The 21,300-nt window shown below is 41.9% G+C and overlaps 3 protein-coding genes across 4 annotated transcripts in view; 2 read left to right on the top strand and 1 right to left on the bottom strand.

The window, feature by feature from the left end:
• igf2r (insulin-like growth factor 2 receptor) overlaps window positions 1-13,122 on the bottom strand; it is a 30,513-nt gene extending 17,391 nt beyond the window's left edge. For both annotated transcript variants that reach the window (XM_041064042.1, XM_041064043.1), the window contains exons 1-19: window positions 12,920-13,122; window positions 11,237-11,376; window positions 7,847-7,965; window positions 6,168-6,266; window positions 5,643-5,775; window positions 5,436-5,547; window positions 5,090-5,198; window positions 4,773-4,932; window positions 3,606-3,795; window positions 3,395-3,498; window positions 3,023-3,187; window positions 2,752-2,895; window positions 2,395-2,550; window positions 2,087-2,224; window positions 1,538-1,685; window positions 1,040-1,208; window positions 705-820; window positions 410-563; window positions 85-261 (exon numbers count right to left, since the gene is read on the bottom strand). In XM_041064042.1, coding sequence (XP_040919976.1) covers window positions 85-261; window positions 410-563; window positions 705-820; window positions 1,040-1,208; window positions 1,538-1,685; window positions 2,087-2,224; window positions 2,395-2,550; window positions 2,752-2,895; window positions 3,023-3,187; window positions 3,395-3,498; window positions 3,606-3,795; window positions 4,773-4,932; window positions 5,090-5,198; window positions 5,436-5,547; window positions 5,643-5,775; window positions 6,168-6,266; window positions 7,847-7,965; window positions 11,237-11,376; window positions 12,920-13,059 — 2,673 coding nt within the window. In that variant the 5' untranslated portion in view covers window positions 13,060-13,122. The remainder of the gene's footprint in view (window positions 1-84; window positions 262-409; window positions 564-704; window positions 821-1,039; window positions 1,209-1,537; window positions 1,686-2,086; window positions 2,225-2,394; window positions 2,551-2,751; window positions 2,896-3,022; window positions 3,188-3,394; window positions 3,499-3,605; window positions 3,796-4,772; window positions 4,933-5,089; window positions 5,199-5,435; window positions 5,548-5,642; window positions 5,776-6,167; window positions 6,267-7,846; window positions 7,966-11,236; window positions 11,377-12,919) is intronic.
• A 1,321-nt stretch (window positions 13,123-14,443) lies between these two features.
• On the top strand, window positions 14,444-17,501 carry LOC121199765 (high choriolytic enzyme 1-like). The gene is made up of 12 exons (XM_041064698.1): window positions 14,444-14,559; window positions 14,638-14,688; window positions 14,769-14,825; window positions 14,937-14,987; window positions 15,067-15,126; window positions 15,227-15,273; window positions 15,520-15,589; window positions 15,684-15,798; window positions 16,016-16,188; window positions 16,854-16,935; window positions 17,121-17,242; window positions 17,443-17,501. Exons 1-12 carry the CDS (start codon window positions 14,526-14,528, stop codon window positions 17,463-17,465), a joined length of 885 nt encoding a protein of 294 aa, XP_040920632.1. The 5' UTR covers window positions 14,444-14,525; the 3' UTR covers window positions 17,466-17,501.
• A 1,251-nt stretch (window positions 17,502-18,752) lies between these two features.
• On the top strand, window positions 18,753-21,077 carry ttll2 (tubulin tyrosine ligase-like family, member 2). The gene is made up of 4 exons (XM_041064629.1): window positions 18,753-18,974; window positions 19,132-20,310; window positions 20,401-20,504; window positions 20,715-21,077. The coding sequence occupies exons 1-4, from the start codon at window positions 18,753-18,755 to the stop codon at window positions 21,046-21,048; spliced, it is 1,839 nt and encodes a 612-aa protein (XP_040920563.1). The 3' UTR covers window positions 21,049-21,077.
• The last annotated feature ends 223 nt before the right edge of the window (window positions 21,078-21,300 follow it).

Here is a 21,300-nt window from a genome sequence, read left to right as displayed (position 1 = left end):
GCACACGAAAAACACCCATCAGACACCTGTAAAATGTGTGAACAAGCTGCACTCCACTTTACTGTCTGAGCTCTGTTCACTTACCAAGGCTCTTCTGGAGCAGACCAGGTGGATGCGCGTTGTATATGTGAGCTTCTGGCCGTCGGACATGCAGACAGAGCCGTCTGTGAACTCCAGCAGCAGCCGGTCCCGTTCCTCAATGATGGGCCCTCGCTTGGAAATACCCATGTTACTGACTGATACAACTTCCTTCGGAGAGCCCTGAGGACAGAGGGCAGGAAATACACATTAAATTTCACATCAGAGACCACTACTACTCTGAATTTACTGGCAGAGGGCTGTCACTAAAATGTTTTATAAAAAGCACTGGGTAAAGTAGACAAAAGGAGGAGGTCCAGTTGTTACAGACCTGCTCAGATATGTACGTCATCTGGCAGACAGACGCGTGACGGTCGCAGTGTGGCACAGGGCTGATAGGCCGACATATGTTGATGTAGTACTTCTTCTTGTTCATGCTGTCAGACAAATCCATAACCTCCCAGTTTCTACTGGAGCGAGACAGGCTGGAAACAAAATGATGAAGAGTGGATGAGGAGGAGAGCAGGGTGGATACAATAACTTCCTGTCTTCTTGTTTTGGCTTTCTCCTTCTCTCAGTTTTGTGAATATTTAGACAAGCGTGTGGCACATGTAGCCATGCATTACCTGGATAAGTCGTACTGCTCGAGAGTGTTGGGATCTGTCACCAAACACTCATGGGGCCTTTCGGGACATGCGTAGGATGTATACCAGCGAAAGTTATACGTATACTTGTCTTCAACCTGGATTGATATAATTAAGACAAGATTTAAATTTACACATCAGCCATGAATGCGTTCATTTACAGCTCGCAGACACTGAGGCTTATAAAGACCATGTAAAACCTTCAAAAGTGCAGATGTGTGTTGTAAAAATGGGAATAAATTCACTATACAGTATCCAGAACATGCAGAGACGCAGTTTAAACAATGGAAGTAGGAAAGAGGAAGGGAGGGGTTTACTTGGAATTCTGGTTTTCCAGCTCCAGCTTCTGGGTCACAAAGGAAGGAGATGAGCGTGGATCTGTGGGTGTGTTCTTTGTTGTTGTACTGGGAGCCGTTACTGTAGGTCAGCTGGATCAGACCGTCGTAGTAAGACAGACGAGAGTTTGCTTCCCCAAGACTCCAAGAACTAAAGAGGAAACACAGATGAAAAAAATATATAATAAGGCTGAAGTTTTTACTGTATTTTCTACAGTATACATCAGATTTGAGGTGCTGCTCTCGGTTCAGCTTTCCAATCTTCTGAGATGCTTGGAACAACCTACCTGACAAAATTGTGTTCAAGTGTACCAAGGAGAACATGTTCTGTTTTAATAGGGAACTTATAATAAACTTATAATAAAAAATATGCATATACATATACATATATATATATATATGTGGTAGTGCTTAATTGCAGAAATTTGTGAGATTTGAGAAGTTTGTGTGTCCCCTTGCATGCCCATGGCTCCTTCTTACTTCTTTTCGACCTGGCACGCTCCGGGCTTTTCAGGACAGTATGTGGTTTCGACAGGACCACAAACATTGATGTAGTAGTCATAGCTTCCACTGGTCAGGTTGTAGAAGCCTCCGTCTTTGTAGAGAGGCGACAGGTCGAAAGAGAATCCTGTAGAACAAAACGGAACAAGTAGCCTCTTTAAGGTGATATAAAGGTGACAACCCACAGAGGCTGAAAATGTGTGGAACTCCCCACCAGGGGGAAGAGTTGAGGAGGTCTCTTGGATGAGTGTGCTCAGTTGACTTAAGTTTCTAAAAGGGTAATACATTTTTTTAAAACAGGAATTATAGATTTGATCACACAGTACGGTTTCCTTGAAAACTGAACATTCTGTAAGTTTTTATCCACCACATGTAAACTCTGCCTGAGAGCAGAGCACAAGGAGTTGGATTTGACCTTGAACCTACTTGAATCTTTCTCATCTCTCCTTCTCTACTGTGTTTTTCTTTAAAATACAATTAGAAACCATGTTGATCACACTTGTGAATCTGTGTGTGTGTGTGTCGTACCAGCCTGAGAGTCCTGCACCTTGCAGTCGTCTCCCTGTGTTTTCGAGAGGACGCAGGCGGCAGCAGTGTACCACTCCAGCTCATACACACATCCATCAGACAAAATGCTGCGAAGGACGGGAGCGCTCTCAAGATCTCCTGCACATAAAGGACGAGAAGGAAAGAGCGGCAGGACACAGTGATTCAAATGTCTAAACATCACAACCGAACAGAAACTAGGGAGGAAAATACAAAGTGGGACAGAATAAAATAATAAAATATTAAAGAGAAATGTATTTGATGACTATTTGTCTCTGTGTTCAACCCACCTGGTTTGCACTTGAGGGTCACGATAGTTTGGATCCTTGTTTTTTTATTCATGCAGAAACTTCCCTCAGTATACACCAGTTTGATGTCATTTCCAACTTTTGCCTTCTGGGGAGATGAGAGGAAGCTGCCCAGGCTGATGACCCCACGATCCTTATCTGAAGCAGAACAGACAGACAATATGAATAAACTACACTGCTCAGGTTCACTGAAATAAAGAATCATCTCATCCATTGCAAAGCTGTGGCTCTTTAATATGTTTTTAATAGCTGATAAATGTGATTGAGGGCCAGAGGGCCGAAACTACGCCCAAAAATGTTTTTCCAAACTCTTCCAGACATCCTTCTGAAGATTCTTACCCACAGCACAGATGGAGGCATTCACCGGGCAGCCAGCGGCGCCTCCTCTCTGGATGACTTTGTGACAGACATTCAGGTAGAAACGTGAGTCCGGCTTTGGAGAGTTGGCATCCACCACCTCCCAGTTCCCACTGACATCTGCCCCTGAAGCGACACAGAGGAAGGTGATTTTTCAGCAACAAATGTTTGGTACAGACGGACAATGCAGACAAAGAGTGAGAGAACTCCTCAGACAGCATTCAGCTCCATATCCAGATACATTTAAACTCACCAGGGTATCTCGTCAGGGGTGAAAGGTCATAGTGTTTGTTGCCATCTCTGACCCGACACAGCAGATCCTCCTTCTCCTTGACGCAGGCGAAGGCTGTCTCCCAATCAAAGTAATAAGTGCAGTCCGTCTCTCCCGCGAAAACTGGATTCCCTCGGCCCCCGTTGGCTGCAGAAAACAAGGCAAACAACAGGAAGATGATTAAGGTTGAAGTTATGACACGATTCAACTACTAATGGTGAAAAACACAAGATGTTGCACATTATAACACTGCCTGAAGAGTTTAACTCTATCTCCCTTCTCCTTGCACCTTGGAAGTAATTATAATGTTATGTTGTTATAACTTAATATTGACTGTGTGGTGATGAATCTCACATGCATTCTTGTTGCACTCAAAGTTGATGATAGTCATTCTCTGGAAGCCGGTGGAGCATCTGTCGCCATCTGGGTAGATCAGAGTCAGATCTCCATCTGAATAACTGCAGGGGAGAAAAACACGAGGTGAGAAGGTGACAGATTTAAGAAACCTTCATTTATTTCATCGGTGGCTCAAAGTTAAAGATGTTGCGAACAATGCAATCGTTACCGTAAAGTCTGGTTCTGACTTCTTCCAGCCACTTTCTTCACGTCGCTGTTCTTCTTCACTTGGCAGGACGATATAAACGGGTAGTCGCCACATTCATTGTTGAGGATCTGCCCGCACACGCTCAGGTAGTAGACGTAGCTTTCAGCCCCGTCGCTGGACTCAGAATGTGCATAGTACGGATGGTCTGAAGCTGCACACAATAACACAACATAGCACTGGAGGGTTAATATATTCTGGTCTTTTCATTCAGAGTGAGCGAACAGTGCTAATTTAAAGGGTTAATTTAACATTTTGGGTGGTCTGTGACTTATGATGCTACAGCTACAGTACATCTAGTTAGGCTGTAACCTGTGGCATACACCATTCCATGCACGTGCTGTGCAGACTTTTCTATTATTAACAATAAGCTGACAAAATCAGGAAGGTCAGTATAGTTTACTCATGAAGTTACTTCCTCTAACGGGGATAAAAAATAGCAGCACCATGAGCGAATCATTTTTGGAGGTTAAATATGTAACTGTGGATAATACCATGGAAGATTTGAGTTTTATTGAAATAAATAAATAAAAAAAAACACTTTTAATCTCAGTCTCTGTAGGTTAATGTACCAGTACTTGGCCAGTTGTGTTTTGTGCCAACAGAAAGAAGAAACACCTTTCAAGTTCTCCTGTAAGAGCCAGTTTGAGGAATGAGGACGTGTTTACAAAGTGACAGCAGGCTGACTGCTGCTCATTTCCTCATTGGATTTTATTAAGCTATAAAAACATGAGCTTACAGCACAGATCTCACATTCAAATCCTTCCCCCTCCTCTCCCTCTGCACTGCTCTTGACTGTATTCTTTGAGAACAGCAGGTTTCTGCCTACGATGAGAAATGTCACCAGGGCAACAGTCACATTAAACTCTATGAAAACTTAATAAATAAATCAGACATTCACCTCTCTTGAAACTGTCTTGTGCTGCAGTTCAACCTTTCTGCTGAATGTTTTGATCGTCAGGGGCACTTACAGTAACAGCAGCAGTAACAGCATGCTGCCATTTTTTGCCTGCTAAAAAAAGGGGATACTGGGATACTAGGTTGGGAGGGGGTCTCATGAAACTGTCTCATAGCTTGGACCTGGCTCATGGAGGGGCAGAGATCCCAGTTTTACAGGAAAAAGAAACTTACAGCTCAAGGCGAGAGGTGTCAGGTCTATGGAGATGTCATGCTGTTCACTGGTCAGTTTGCAGGTATGACTCTCCAGATAGTCTCTGTGACACGCGTACTCCGTCACCCACTCCACCTCGTAACGACAGTTCGACTCTGCTGTCATCTTAGGAGGACTGCCCTGTGAAACCAAAAATCACTTTTAGTCAAAGGAGGAATGAGACACATTTTTGCAAGTGCAGCAGTTTAGCATGAAGACTAGGTTAAAATAAAACAAGTAGATGTAACAAAGCTTTCTGTGTATATGCAGACTGTATACATGAGGGTGTGTAACCTACCGAATGTCTGCTCGATGGACAGGTCAAAGTGATGGTGACGGCAGGATTGTGTCCCTTACAGATTTCTGGAGGAGATGAACCGGCGCTCAGTTCATAGTGTAACCTCAGACTTGAGAGGAGAGAAGACAAGAAGAAAAGTGAAAACCACTGAAATAAGTAAAAGATTTCTTCTTCTAAAACATAGTATTTCAAACATGTCACCAAATGGGATCTGTGGACATTTTGACAAACATTCATGAATTTCTTAAATCAAAGCACCCGATGCCTCACAGATCTGTGGCGGCCGTTTGCAGACAGCAGTTTCACACACACTGAACAGGAGACTCAGCACACATTTACAAGGTACCTGTCGCTGTCCACCAGCTCCAGCGGGCTGGTAGGAGAGCCCATGTTATAGGAGCCATGACTGGTGACCAGACAAGCTGCAGAGCCCTCCGGACAGGATTTGTCTGGATGGTCTGAAAGAGGACGAGATATGACGTGACACAATTGTTCAGCAGTTATTCACTTATTCATCTATCCATTCATCTCTCTCCCTGCCTCAGGTACTCACTGAGACTACGGCAGATGTTGATGTAGAAGTCGATGCTGTCGTCGCCGTCGTCCACCAGATAGCCATTGTTCACTTTGATCAGCGGGTTGAGGTCGTGCTTCTTACCGTCTGAGTCAAACACGTAGCAGGGCACCTGGACACACAGCAGCTAGGTTCATACTGAAGTACTGACATCTTACTCTAACAATATGTCAGTATTGTAATATGTCACAAAAAATGGAGAATGAATCACACATTCATTCATTTCACACATTATTTTAATTAATTCCATATTAAGCTCACAATAACTGGAACATCATGACAGCACATGTCCCCTACACATTAATAAATACATGTCTTAAACTCTATATTCCTACAAGAGCGGGAGGAAAACTTCTTATTTCCACTTAAACACCTACCTGGCTTAATCATCTCTCATATTTCACACCATCACCTTCACAGATACCACAACAGTTTCACTCTTTCTTAGACACAAACCCCTCTGGTCGGTGACTCAGACTCCAAATCAGATGTTCCACCACATACCTCTTTGTGTGGCTTGAATTTATCTTTCTTGCAAGCGGTGTAGGTCCTCCACTCAAAGTAATGCACACACTGAGACACAGCGACAAACTCCGGAGTCCCCTGGAGCGTGCACACAGACACACACAGACACACACGCACACACACACGCACACGCACACACACACACAGGAACATGAGTAAGACCGGTAGTTTCATGTTGATAAGCTTCACCAACACTTCATCGCACTGTGAAATAAGCAGCTCTGGTTTGGAGAGAAACGAGACTGAAGAACAAAGACACAAAAAAAAAAGCTGCAGGGCAAAAACCATTTGACAAACAGAAAACTAAAGTGCCAGTGTTTCAGTTATAGAGTGTAGAGTTCACTGTTTTTATCCAAAGAGAGTAAACCTTTAACACACTGTATCTATTACATGTGAACGCTCAGGGGAATTCTGAGTCAGCTTCTCTATAAATGTTTGACTTTCCAGTTATTCTGCACATTCACAGCTGAGTGCTGCCCAGCACAACCACAGCCTGCTGCCGCCGGAGACGCTAAGGGTTCAGTGCTTGATCGAGGGCTTCGCCTGCTGAGAAAGGGCTGAGTGTTTTTCATTCGCGCTTTTCGTCCGAATCAGCAAGTTTTTACGGTCACAGGCCAACTTCTTTTACTTTGAGTGTTTTTTTTTTGTGATTTTTACAAGCAAACTTCTGCTACACTGATTTACACTAGGAATAACTATTTACCAGTGACACAGTTCTGCTGAGTTTAACTTCATTTGAGCCTCCTCACTTCTTCTCCTCCTCAACATCATTCAGATTCAGATTCAAGATTCAGAGAAGTTTACTGTCATTTACTTTTACGTCCAGGTATGTGTAAGGAACGAGATTTCGTTGCACCAGCTCGGAAAGATCACAGTAGTTTAGCGGTATGGAAAGAAAAACACAATAAGGTACAGAAAAAAAAATCATACGTTTTGGAAAAGTTTCATAAAAGCAACTTTCAGTTCTCCACATCAGACTTTGTCAAATGAAAATCTAGCGCGGATCAACTTTTGCTGAAACAGGAAATGACATGTTAATGTCAACCCACCGCTCAGCTAACTCAGAAACCACAGTCACATGAACTCAAAGGAGAAGGAATATACATATAGCAGGTGACTGTCATTGTCCTACATTATTTCCACTGACATGTTCACTTCCTTTCACTGCTGCTGAGAACAGACAGGATCCAGCAGACAAACATCATTTTAAGTTTGCTTCAGTGAAACAGAATTGCTAATTGTGACTTTCATTTATTAAAATTTGAGTCAAATGAAAGCTCAAAAATGCTGGGACGGGTTTAATCTCTGTTTCAGTGCCAAAACATCAGCTAGGTCTATTTAATTTCTTTGAGTCAGAACATGCTGAACACAAAAACAATACAAAGACTAAAAACAGGAAAGCACAGTGATGTTTCCTCAATATTACACAACAGTTGAAGTGCACAGTCATGGTGGAACTTTATGTTTGAGTAAAGTTTATCGTTTTGCACCTGTCCAGCATGTTCACAGTGTCAGTTACGATGTGCAGTAAACGGCATATAGAGCACAGCTCTAAGCATCCGGAGTTCCATTGATGAAACCTGATTGCTAGGCCATGTTCACCACAGACCACCAGGTTTCTGAAAAACAACATTTCATGAGCTGCTTGTGAGTCTCACCATGGTTTTCCCACACTGAAAGCTGATGCTGGTCTGTATGTTGCTGTCGCTTCCTGGACATTTTTCTGTGCTGTTGTAATCCAGCACTGTCTCGGAGAGCCTCTGCAGGGACAGCTCACCTGCACGTTCACACACACACACACACACACACACACACACACACACACACACACACACACACACACACACACACACACACACACACACAGAAACTCAGAGTCAATTAAACACAATTAACACTTTTTCAAGGCCTTTTGAAATACTGAATTAAATAAAGATATTTTACAATTATCACATACAATAAAAGGGTGAAAAGACAGAGAAGTGACATTTGAATTGCCAGGTGCTTTACCACTCATGGATAATCATACACATATTATATAGAGCCCCAGAAACAAACACACCCAGGCTCTCATTCTCAGACTTCTTACTGTATTACTGTATGTTACTGTAGCAGACAGTCTGGCAGAATAATAACTTAACGTCTCCTGACCCACTGCCCCGTAAACTCACAAACACACAAGATAAACCTCTGTACCATAATAACCTGACCCTGCTGTCAGTACAGAGAACTCATTCATCATTAGACACGGACAGCAGTGGGAAACGTCTTGCATGAAGACTCTGACTTGATTTAAGTCTCAGGGAGTTAAATAAACTCACAGTAGGTCGGCCAGATGAAACGCTGTGAGAGTAACTGGCTTCTGTAAGTGTACAAAAAGTAAAACTGTGAAGGGCTAACATAATAAGCAAGTTAAAGTAAATAAGTAAGTAAAAGCACATAAAGTGTCCTTGTGTTTTTGTTTTCGTTTTGTTTGCATTTTAGTTTCTCAGTTCAATTTAAAATATTACACGGAAGCATATAATTTTCCATTTCCTTTGTGAATCTTTTACTTTGATTCTTCTATAAAAGGCAGTTTAAGAGAAACGTGCATGAGTGCTGGGTGTGTGACTATGAGTGTGTGTGCTCTCTGCTCCCTCTGATATGGCAGGACTCCTATCACGACGGGACCATAAAGGAATGTTAGTGAACAACACTGTGACCTACTAACACCAAAAACACAACTGCTGTTGGCAGCGCTGTCTGTATCTTAACACTGTTCTTATGAAGCACTGTTCATGTCCCAGCTAGCCTCTAACACTGTTTGTCCGGCAGGTAGTGTCACAGGGTACAAACCTTTCACGGTCCCTTTTCAGTTCTATAGTGAGTGTTTTTTATCCAAAGAGTTTGATCTGAGGAAGCACAAGAGACATGAACATCAAAGTGTGAGGTTTCTCAGCAGAGCCAAGCAGAGAGCGTGGATAAAGCATTGAGCAGGAGAGGAGGGTGAGCAGAGCATGAGATTTGTGTCTATTTGTGTTTGTGACTTTTCTGCTTGATGATGTGTTCCTGGGTCATGTGATAAGTCAGCAAGTATGATTAAACTCTGACTCGTCTGGTCACGCCGCTTGTTGTTTGTCATCGTTTGCTTCTTTCACTTTCTATATGTGATCTTCCTCTGGAGAAGTAACTGAAATCTAAAGACGAAATCCTCAGAAAAAAAAGAAAAAAAAAGAAAAACAAGCTGGACATATTCCCCACCTCCAACATGAGTCTGCAATACTCGGTCCAGAACCTTTAGTGAGACACAGCTCTTTGTCACAGTCAGAAATCTGAGTCAGATGACACCCTCTGGCTGAGAGCTACCAAACACCAAACTGTCACCGGGGGAAGGTCACGGCCTCAGACCGTGGGACAAGTTGCTGTTGTGGGACTTGGAAATAACTCTGACAGGCGGCCTGTCTTCTTCAGAGAGGTCATGGACAAAATCAAAGACAGTGGCGTAACGTTCATCAATCTTAAAATTCCTCCTAATTAAAATGTTCTACATACAGCACAACAATAGTATATTGTTTTGTCTGCAGAGCTGCATTTTGGTTGATGTTTCCTGGTGTAAACGGCTGAATTACAGTAAAAAGGAATCAGAGGGACAATGAATAGAGAAGCTGAGACACATCAGGCCTTCTAGGACAGAGATGTGGATCTTGCTGACACACAGCACCAGCAGGAGATTCAGCCTCATCAGCACAGAGATCAGATCTGCTAATGTACCAATAAAGTGCTGAAAGACTGATCTATGCAGCAGAACTTCTCTTGGATTTTCAGAAAACCTCTCAGTGAACACATCGGCCACTGGACTTCTGGAGTTGTGCATGTTCGATGCTGCTTTTCAATCACGATTCCAAAGTAATGAGACTTTTCATCCTAAGACATACGGAAGGGATGTGGCTACAGTAACTCTCCTCTCAGCAGCTCATGTGAACTGTTTAAATCATGTGCAGCACAAAACGGAAAATTAATCCATTCATTTATGACTTTCTGTAAAAATAAATAACATTGTCTGATGAAAAAAGTTGTAAGAAAATTAAACATTAAAGTACTGTACATAACAAAAAGCACTAAAAACAAATAAAATAGAAAGAGGGGGATATATTTTATTTGAGCAGGAAGGAAAAAATTATGATCACATGTCAAACTACAGCATTTATCAATTTAAAATGCTCATGAGCACAGTCCTGCTCCCAACATTAAGCCCGTTAATTCACAGCTAATTTCATGCTTCACACAGAAACAGACTGGGTGGAGAATGCAAAGCCAAAGCAACCTCTGTGTGTACCAACGCTGTATAAACACAATCGCCTTGGGATGTAAATTATTTCCAGCAGTGTCACTAAAGAGCCATTAAATGTTCTATTGTGTGGTTGTCATAAGACACAAGGGGACACATTGGACTCAAAGAGCACCAACAATGCATCAGGATCACATGCACCTTGCTTCTCTGTGGGCTGGGTGCCACAGATGTCCAAAGGACATGTGGACCTGCTCTGAACACCCTGCTCCCCAGCAAAGAAAAATCCTTTATCCTGTACAATACTTCTGGATACAAGGCTACAACAGACATTATTTTATCTCCTGGTGGGGACAAAGGTGACTCTTTCAAAACCGCATTTTAATCTGAAATCTGCAACTTCACACAGGCTGTCGTGTGGAGCGACAAGTGGCAACAAATATGTCCAAAGTACTGTGAGTTATCTTTTCCTGGCAAACAGGCTGCTGAGGGCCTCAGCCAACGCCTGAACAACAGAACAGGTAACAGCGCTGGTAGCTATGAGCTAGCCTCTCGTTAAGACTCCCACACAGAGACTAATGATTACTACACACACTACTCACATGTTTTAGTCTGCATTCCTGCAAAGCCAGAACCTGAACCAGAACTTTTATTCTCACACTGTGCAGGTCATGAACATAAGCATCAAACTGTCTGACCATGACACCTGGCTGATAAAAGTGCATGATACAACTGCAAAACCTTTACTGTGTCCCAGTGTGCAGCGGTGGACTGTACTCACCGACAGACTGTCTGGTGGCGGTGGTGAGGTTCTGAGCGCAGACGGCGGTGCTGGGGCCACAGCTGGTTGATGGTGATGACTCGCAGAGCTTCAATGTGTAGCTCACTTTGTTATCCTGATCTATAGCTTCCCATTTATAACTGCAACACAAGGAAAAAAGAAGCGAAGGAATAAGATGGAGTATGTGGCCAGTTCACAAAAAGGTAACAATGCATTAACATTTGAGACTCGTTTTTTAATGTCGGTTTGCTGCAGGGGTTGCACTTAATACTCTTCACCTCAAGTAAGTGATGTGAATATTACTTCACTGCCTATATGCCATTTACAGTTACACCTGCCAAAAGTTTGAAATAGTTCTGTTTATAGACAATCTCCTTACATGAACAAGGAAATAACACGGTTACTTACAGGCTTACACAACAGGCCGAGTTACCTTCTATCATTTTTGCCTTATTACTGTGTCAATATTTGAACAGCAGCTGCCTAAACAGAGCTTGGTAAAGGAGGACAACTCTGTATTTAACCAGCAGCTTGTAATGAAATGTTACCTGTGATCTGGGACGTAAGAAGTACTCACATCCAGGAAAAGTACTAATATCACACTGTAAAAGTCCTGCGTTAAACATGTTACTTAACTAAATGTGAATATAGTCAGAAACACTTACTTTAAATATTAACAGGGAAAGCACTCAATGCTGAAAAGTGATCCCCGTGACTGATTAGTATTGAGATCTAATAAAACCAAATAGTGTAACAGTCACAGAGGGCTACTAAATAAAAATGAGTACTTATGCAATAATGCACATCTTCTTCACAGCATCATTTTACTGATGTAGTTGTTTAAAGTTAATCTATAATAACGCATTGTGATTTACAAGCTCTTCATACTGTGCGTTTTATATAAAAAAGTCTTGATTTGTACCGTAACTAGTGACTAAAGCTGTCAAGTAAAAGCTCAAGATTTCCTTCTGAAATGTTGAAGTAAGTATCACAAAACGGAAATGCTCAGGTAAAGTACATGTACCTCAAATTTGTGCTTAAGCAGAGAACAGGAGTGAGCGTATTTAGCTACCTCCCACACACTCGTACGACTTATGTCAAGACTGCAATACCAGGATCCCTTTCAAAAACATGTGATTTAACGTAGCTAACAGTTAGCGTTAGCTGTTACATGACAAGTAACGTTTCCAAATAACGTTAGCCGTTAGCTAGGCTACACTTTAGCTTGATAAAATCAGAATTAACCGTTAACTCGTTTGGTTTGAGACCATTTGAATGAGTTTTGGAGCTCATGCATACATTGACTGCGGCTGATTAAAACTTATCAAGCATCGCAAGCAGCGTTTTTTTAAAGACGAGCAACGTGTTTTTAATCATCGATATGCTAGCTTGATAACACCGTTGATAACGGTAGTTTCACGAACAGTAAACCAAATCTAAAAGTTGATATTGTAACTGAAACAAAGAGCCGAATGATTGCTTATGAGCCTAATTTAAAAGGAGCCCCTCATATAATGTCAAGGGTTGTTTTATACCAGGTGTCTGGCAACAAGCAATAAATAATCCACTGATTTTCCTCTAAAATCAAGTTCAATTTAGCTGATAAAATGCATGATATGCTGTGATCTCTAACGTCTGTTGTGTTCGTAGCGGCAGTGTTTGTATCGGAGGTGTGTTTGTTACCTGCAGAGGTCCTGGTACCAGAGCCTGCTGCTGCTGTCCTCCTGCGCTCCGGATCGGACCGGCAAACATCCCAGACACGCCACGAACCAAAGGACCAGCTTCAGAGGGGCACAACGGCTAGATTTATACCGGAACAACATGTTTGCTGCGGCGGGTACTGTCTGCGGAGCCAAACTAAGACGACATGATACAGCAGAGTGTCTGCTCCGGACCAAATCAATAGGAAGTGACTGAACCACATGACAGGACATCACATGACGGTGACTGACGCTGCGTTCATGGCCCGTGGGGAAAATTTACTTTAACCGCTGAGACATGAGACATAGGGAACTTTATTTGTCACTGTAGGTATTCGACGAAATCTAATACCACCTAGATTCTGTCGGTCACAAACTAAAAGAATAGTTATGCTGCGTTTCTAGCTACATTTTATGTATTACTGCGTGTTCAGTGGTACCTGAACGCAGCATTCTTTATGACACATACGGTCTATGAACACATCACTGAGCACTGTGAGTTTGAGCCCCGAGTTTTGTCTTACAGAGCGATCCTGTTCTAATTCTGCCTCATTTACCGGTAACCCTTCAGCTCATGTGTCTCTAACCTTAACCATCTAAAACATTCACTGGTACAGACTTTGCTGAGATGTAGTCTGACAGACAGCTGCAGCTGTGCCTGAAAGTTTAATCTCAGGACACAAACTCACTGATCTTCGATTGAGAGCCTTCAATTGTTTTGGTGTACCCTCTAGTGGCCATGTCGGGAGCCACAAAACCCCCCATTCATCACTTAGTGAATGAAAAGCAGACTGCTCATTCATTGAGGACCAGCTGCCCAAACAATGCTCACTTTTCAGGTATTTTCCCCGATTTTATTCTCAGCTGCTGAAAATGTTTTTATCTTCTATTTATTCAGGAACCTGAACCGATTTTCTTCTATAACGTCCTTGTTTTCATTCACCTCCAAAATTCACACTCAAAAAGCTCAAGAGTTTTAACCAGACAAGGGAGGAAATGAGTGTGATGGGGTGATAACGCTGTCAGTGTTATCACCACAGGCCACCAGAACGACCCCGGCCAGAGCAGTTCTTCAGCATGGGGAAAACGTATGGCTCTCGCTGTATGTCACACCATTCTGTAAATGTCTGTATCTCAATACAACAACAGCAAAGTATTAAACTGTCAGAATGTGTGAGACGCTTCTAAGGATCAAAAACCAGGCTGGGCTCAAAATGTTTTCAAGAGTTTTAAACTATTAAATAGGCTCCATTGCACAGTTGCTCACATAAAAACAGAGAGAAAAATATAACTCTCCTGTTATAGAATTTAACCTAATGGCTGCAAACAACAATTCACTATGAATGGATATTTTATACACGCATTATCTTTTAAAAGTCTTCAGACTCCATAGCATAACCCATAGCTGAGAAATCTTCTGTTGTGCCCTCTACAGGTCAGACTGAAGCTGAAAGGTCATAATTAGTGTGAAGTGATCACACCTGTTGAGATGCCTGATGGTAATCGGCTCATCTGATCTCTGTCAGAAAGCCAACAGAGGTTTAGGTTCACAGCTCCTCTCATTCTTAGAAACTGTGCCGTATTGCACTATGTGGCTTCTGGTCTTCATCTGCGTTTCGACAGGTACAGACTGAAGCATTTACACAACCGGTATTCACCTAAATACATGATGATGATAATTTACTCACTGTTTTCATGTAGCCGGTGCTGTCCCCATAAAGCCATCCCAGGATGCTACTACTCCTGCCACAGGTTAGTGCTCTTTGGGGGTTTTTTAATTATCTGCTACAACATAAAGAATAATTTATGATGGTTTCCCTTAATTTCCACAGGTAACGTTACAGTTATTTCTGATGTGCTGCAGTCAGCCTCTACAGAATCTCTAAAAGGTGGATGTTTAGTATATTTTATAAATGCTCAATAAGCATTTTAATAAATGTAAAATCAGAGTTATTATTCAAACTTGAGTGACTGTTATTGGATATCTTTCTCTCTCACAGCTGGTGACATTCCTTTAAATGACACCCACAATGTGACCAGTCCTGCTCCAGGTTGGTGCTCATTGGTTTTTAAGACTTCTTGATTTTTTTTTGTTTGAAATTATATAATTAAAAGTTTATATTTCTGTAGGTGTGACTGTCTCCATCATGCTTGATCCACCACAGAGAGTCAGTGCAGAAACCTTAGAAGGTAAAATTCAATTTCACACGCATACATATACAAAACTAATGGTTTTCATAAATACAGTGTACAGTGACTTTGTTTTTATCCCACACTTTGACTATTATAGAGCTTCAAGAAGACATGATTGTCCAGGAGGGAGATATTTTGGTTACGGTAAGATGGAGAACTTCTTGTCCACAAGATTCAGTTTCACCTGGGAATTTTAAGATTGAAAGACACAAGAAATATCTTCAACAAAAGGGGAAGCACACTTAACATACACTGTATAATTTTATGTGACCTCAGTTGTGACAGAAAGACTAAAATGACAGGAAGTTTAAATTGCTAATACAGTTTTAGTCTGGAATAGTTCAGATCATGATAATGATCCTTAAATGTTCGGCTGCCTAAAACTTCCAGGAGGACAGGAATGCTGTGGAGACCCTGTGGCCAGATGCCATCGTACCTTATACCATCAGTGCTGAATTAGGTGGGTGGTTGTGGTTTTAACAATCTCTAATAATGTACAACCACTGAATTACGCTGTAGATGGTAAAACGGTTTCTATGTTTTCGCTCTAACAGCTGATCGAGTATCAAACATCTACACTGCCTTCAGAATGATTTCAGATGTCACATGTATTCGCTTCCAACAACACACCACAGAGCTGAACTACCTGAAGTTCCAGAACGGCAAAGGGTGAGAAATGTGTTATGTGGAATATAATGGGGACATTGTTTAGGGAAAGGTGTCGAAGTTGAAAATCCAATCTCCATTTATTTGGGGAGGAGGCAGAAATCTCAGACGTCTCAAAACCTGGGCGAATAAACTAAAACTGACTGCATGGTTTAACATCAGGCAGGAGAAAAAACCAACTGGATTTTTACTTTTATTTTTATTTTTTGGGGCTTTCTAGATGTGCGTCCTTTGTTGGTTGTCGAGGAGGAGCCCAAACCTTGTACTATGCTCGGTCATGTAGTGTGGGGAACCTTTGCCATGAGATCATCCACGCACTGGGATTACATCATGAACACACCCGCAAGGACCGGGATCAATACATCACTGTGCAGTGGCAGAACATTATGCCAGGTAAACACGACAGCTGACATCTTTCTCTGAGAGGGGCACAGAAGTACTCAGCACACTCAGTCACACATTATGTTGTTCGGTTAAAGGCATCTGCTTAAAGCTAAAAACAAAAAAAGGTACTTTATAGAGATTAGCGCAATCTCTCTTGCTTTGCCCTCTACAGATCTTTATTCTGTTGGTGTCACATATGTTAAAGATCAAACATTAAACTAAAAGGACCAAAGGACAAAGGATGAAGCACTACAATGAAAAAGGACGACCTTTATTCAGATAACAGAATAGCATGTGATCTGGGTGAACAAACAGAGTATACAAAGCTGAAGTGAGACAGGAACTTCCAGGCTCTGTTCCAGAAGGAAGAAAACCTCAATTCAAAATCCCACTGACATTTATAACAATTCTAATAACTAAAAAGCAGCAGAGATTACAACTACGTGTCTACTAACAACATAAATGTTGTTTAACTTTTTTAAAATCGCAAAGTGCTGTAGGGGATGCTGATTTTCTTAGAATATAGAGTGCACATCAGAAAGACGCTTCCTCCTCCCCCAGAAAGACAGATGAAATAAATGCAGTGTTGTATGTCGTATGGCACATTTGGACACAGCTACTGTATATTGAATTTGCCTGTATAATTAAATAATCTAGAACATTTCTGATCACAGGGAGACAAAAGAACTTCAACAAGAAACGTGGGAACACTCTGAACCTGCCATATGACCTGAACTCTATAATGCACTATGGGCAGTAAGTCCTATCCCATCCTCATTTCTTCAGACTTACAGATTATCATTGCTTAGTTTAAAAGTTCTGTCCATTCATTATTTATATTAGAGTCAAATTATTTTGTCCTTCGTGACTTATCCTGGGTAGATTGATTTATAACTGCTTAATTTATTAATTATGAGAGTATTACATTTTTTTGGTTGCAGGTATTTTTTCAGTCAGGATGGAAGTCCGACTGTGCTGTCCAAGCAGGGCAAAGTGCAGATGGGTCAGAGGACACATCTCAGTCAGCTGGACATACAGAGACTGAACAGACTCTACCACTGTGGTAACAACCTCTTAACAAGACTGTTGGTTATCTGCAGGTTTCATTTAACTCCAGTTTAAATAATAATAATAATAATAATAATTTTAAAAAAGCAGATAACTATATAATTCATCTTAAATGCTCTAAATATGCATGAACTGTAGAGTCAGTTCAAGCAGACAAAGCATTTCAACCATACCAAGATATTTTTCTTCTTTCAGATGAGCGGGCGAAAACGCTGTGAGCGGGTTTGCTGCTGGTTTTCCTGCATTTACCATGGAGTTCAATAAATTAAAAAAAATCAATCTTTATTCTTTTTTTTTTTTTTTTTAAAGTCTACCTGCCTACGTACACCAAATGAAACCCTATAGCTGAAAGGTCTGCAAGAGTTTAAATGTACTGCTGAGCAGGGATTGGAGCAATGGGGCTGTAGGATTGTTAATCCCCACACATCCGTCACCCATGTTGTTGCATCAGGAGGAAGACGAGGATAAAATGAATGAGATCTCACCCACATTTCTTTGGAAAATGTAAACAAAGGCTGTTCCAGCTGAAATCCAAACACACGTCTTACTTAACCGTCCCTCATACACACATCCTAAAGTGTGTCCAGTCTACAAGGAGCTGGATTTCTGCATGTTGTCAACAACATAAATGCTCAGTGGTCACTTAATGAAAACAATCGAATGAAAACCAACACCACTGTAAATTAAAAAGTGGCCACTGAGTTTATCTTAACCCAAGCAGATAATATCCAAAGTTAAATATAAAGACCTTTTTGTGCATTACATTTCTCAGTGTATTAAATGACTGGGGTAGTTTATTATCTCTATGATAACAGCAGGCAACAACAAAACTATTCTAACAATAGGTATTAATCTAACAACCATTGTCTGGTACAAAAACCTGTCCCACGGAGTAACTACACTATGTCCCTGTTTGTGTGGGAGTCTGGTTTTGTCTGTAGGAGGAGCCAAGAGAACAGACTGTCAACACTACACTGTATGCAAGGTGAGCTGAAAGGAGAGACACCCACTGTGCCATGTACCCTTCATTTACCTGACAGAAGAAAATAAGACAATTAGATTATGTGCATTCAGCATTTAAAGGTAAGAAATTACTTTTCTTCCAACATTTGTGTAGCTATTATTCTCATTCATTAGATAAATATGAAATGTGAAGGCTTACATTTTATGGGATTGTATATATCCCATTTCAGTGGAAAAGCCTCTGAAATAACATTTAAACCATCTAATATATTTTTTCTATTCATTGTGAAAGAACATTTTAATATACATTATTTCTTGCATTACCTGCATTTGGACATTATATTATAAATTTCTCATGGAGATGTCTGTGTTTGCATCTTTACTTTCTGTGCCACTGTTTTAAAGTGACCAAATATGATGATTATCTAGAAAGTTTGGCTTTGTCCTGCTGAATGTTCTTGTATATTAGAGACAACTTATTCAAATATTTCACTCCCCACCTCCACCTGTAATGTTAATCGCATTCACATGGACAATGCAGCATGACTGCATCCCTGGTATTCAGACTACATGACAGAGGTCCAGAGCTGGTGAGGGAGGTTCTTCTGGAGCGAGGATGGGAGGAATATGACGAAGAAGAACGGGAGGAGGAGGACTGGAACCTCTACTGGCGCGGCTCTGCATTTCGCAACTCCGAATATCACAACCTGTTGCCATGGCAGCGCCTCAACCACCATCCCAAAACTGTTGGCATCACGCGCAAGGTGATGGTCTGATTTGTTATGATTTGTTATTGAGTTAATCTAAATCAATGTACTGGAATAATCCTGGTTTGGGAACTTAATCTGAAGTTTCCAAACAGAAACCAGCTAGAGTTAAGATGTTCACGCTCTAAAAGAATGATCTGCATTTCTTTGGAAGGACTGCTTGGCCCGCAACCTGAGGAGAATGAGAGCCACATGTGGTTCGTCTCTCTACGACTTCAGTCCCACCGCTTTCATACTCCCCAATGACTACACCCGCTTTCTGGCTGAATACAACAAACTGCGTCTGACCAGAGGACCGTCGGTCTACTGGATATGTAAGCCTGTGGATCTCTCCAGAGGCAGGGGGATCTTCATCTTCACGGATATTAAGCATTTGGTCTACGACTGTTCTGTTATCGTGCAGAGGTACATCAGCAACCCTCTGCTGATCTCTGGCTACAAGTTTGACCTGAGGATCTACGTGTGCGTTAAGAGCTTTCACCCACTGACCGTTTACATTCATCAGGAAGGACTGGTGCGTTTCGCCACTGAGAAGTACAACCTGTCATCTCTGCAGAACCTGTACGCTCACCTCACCAACACCAGCATCAATAAGTTCGGTCCTTTCTACAAAACCGAAAAAGAGAGAGTGGGCCAAGGATGCAAGTGGACCATGAGCAAGTTCAGGCATTTTCTCCACAGCCAAGATATCAACGAGCTTCTGTTGTGGCAGAGAATCAACAATATCGTCACTCTGACCCTGCTCACCATCGCTCCCTCGGTCCCCTCCTGTCCAAACTGTGTGGAACTGTTTGGTTTCGATATCCTTATTGACTTCAGGTTTAAACCCTGGCTGCTGGAGGTGAACTACAGCCCAGCGTTGACTCTGGACTGCCAGGCTGATATTACTGTGAAGAAAGGACTAATCGGTGATCTGATTGATTTGATGAACTACTCATCGATTGACAGTTTCAGAGAGAGAGCTTATCAGAAACATAAGCACAAGCGGCCTTGTTTCCATGGTAACCAGCCCTCACCTGTGCTCACGAAGTTTAAAGAAACCAAATTTCAGAAGGAAACAAGTGGCACCCAGCCCTCACAATCTCAGGCGCTCCCTCTGCTAAAAACTCTTCGCCAGCCTAAAAAGATGAACCAAAGACGATCCAGACAACAAGCGCCTGTCGCTGACAAACGAAGACACCTTCCCCCTGTTGACCTAAGCAGGATATATGCAACCAGGGGCAGAATAATTAACACCACAGCTACTAAAACCCACACCGACGAGACCCTAAACCTGATACTCGGCCCACATTCAAGGACAAATGTGTCAGTGGTAAACAGACAGACTTGTCCAGCTTTTGCACCGTGGCTGATGGACAACAAGAGTCTTCACGTGTCTGAGGTTACAAACCATGACGACACTGAAACAGAAGCTGAGATGGAGCTCTCAGGAGAGACAGACGTTTCCTCTAAGACACCTGATATCCGACAGAAGGGGCTGGGATTCAGACGTTCTGCTGTGTCCTGGAGGCTCCCTGACATTCACAGGTATACATTTATTATCACATCACTCTTGCTTTCAGAGGCAGCTTTTAATTTCTCTTGACCTAAATATTGTTTTCGGAAGTTTGAACAAAGACAAAGTTTTGGGTTTTATACAAAAATAAAATAAATAAATAGTGGTTTTAGATTTTAGCACTGCTTTCAAAAGCTCCAACCATTCACATCGTTCACACAGATATTGTGTCTGATTCACAGTGGGAGTCGCCGGACAGTAAAGGCTCCTTTGGAGGGAACCACCGCACTGAACGGACAACATATCCCCCCACTCAGAGTTGGAGACTTCATTCGCACATTCCCATTTAACAAAGCCACGCTGAATGCCTCACAGAACGAACTGGATGTGAAGAGCGTCACACAGGAGCTTCACAGGCTGACTGGTCGGCTGGCTGCAGCCCAGTCAGACAAGACAAACCGGAGGACAGTAGAAGAAGAGTTGAAGATGGATACAGAGGGCGAGGAAGATTTTGATTCACTGTTCTGGGGACCAAAGGATCCTCCACTGCTTAGTCAATGCTTCAAGCCAACATAGAGCATTATAGAATACGACATTTTTATTAAAATGAGACATTTTGAGACATTTAATTCACTTTAGTTCGTTTTTCATTTGAGGCTCAACAGTGCTGCTCTGAGTCCATCAGATAACTCATTAAGATGAAGGAAAAGTGCTGACACATTATCTTGATTGAGAGAAATATTGGTGTGAGACAAACAGTGTACTTGATTGTTGATCTGTGATTATGTTGGTGGATTTCCAGATTACTATTTAAAACATTACTGAAAA

This window comes from Toxotes jaculatrix, chromosome 19, assembly GCF_017976425.1.
Source record: "Toxotes jaculatrix isolate fToxJac2 chromosome 19, fToxJac2.pri, whole genome shotgun sequence".
In the NCBI taxonomy this organism is placed as follows: Eukaryota; Metazoa; Chordata; class Actinopteri; family Toxotidae; genus Toxotes; species Toxotes jaculatrix.
Note: the sequence above shows the minus strand (reverse complement) of the source record. Positions and strands in the feature narration are given on the sequence as shown.

Excerpts from the sequence above, each read along its gene's own strand:
- LOC121199765 (XM_041064698.1), top strand. The coding sequence starts at position 14,526 with ATGTGGCTTCTGGTCTTCATCTGCGTTTCGACAG. Across the intron at positions 14,826-14,936 it reads CTCTACAGAATCTCTAAAAG|CTGGTGACATTCCTTTAAAT; the intron begins GTGGATGTTTAG and ends TCTCTCTCACAG. Across the intron at positions 15,590-15,683 it reads TACCATCAGTGCTGAATTAG|CTGATCGAGTATCAAACATC; the intron begins GTGGGTGGTTGT and ends TCGCTCTAACAG.
- ttll2 (XM_041064629.1), top strand. The coding sequence starts at position 18,753 with ATGACTGCATCCCTGGTATTCAGACTACATGACAGAGGTCCAGAGCTG. Across the intron at positions 20,311-20,400 it reads TAAACAGACAGACTTGTCCA|CTCTCAGGAGAGACAGACGT; the intron begins GCTTTTGCACCG and ends GCTGAGATGGAG. Across the intron at positions 20,505-20,714 it reads AGGCTCCCTGACATTCACAG|TGGGAGTCGCCGGACAGTAA; the intron begins GTATACATTTAT and ends TCTGATTCACAG.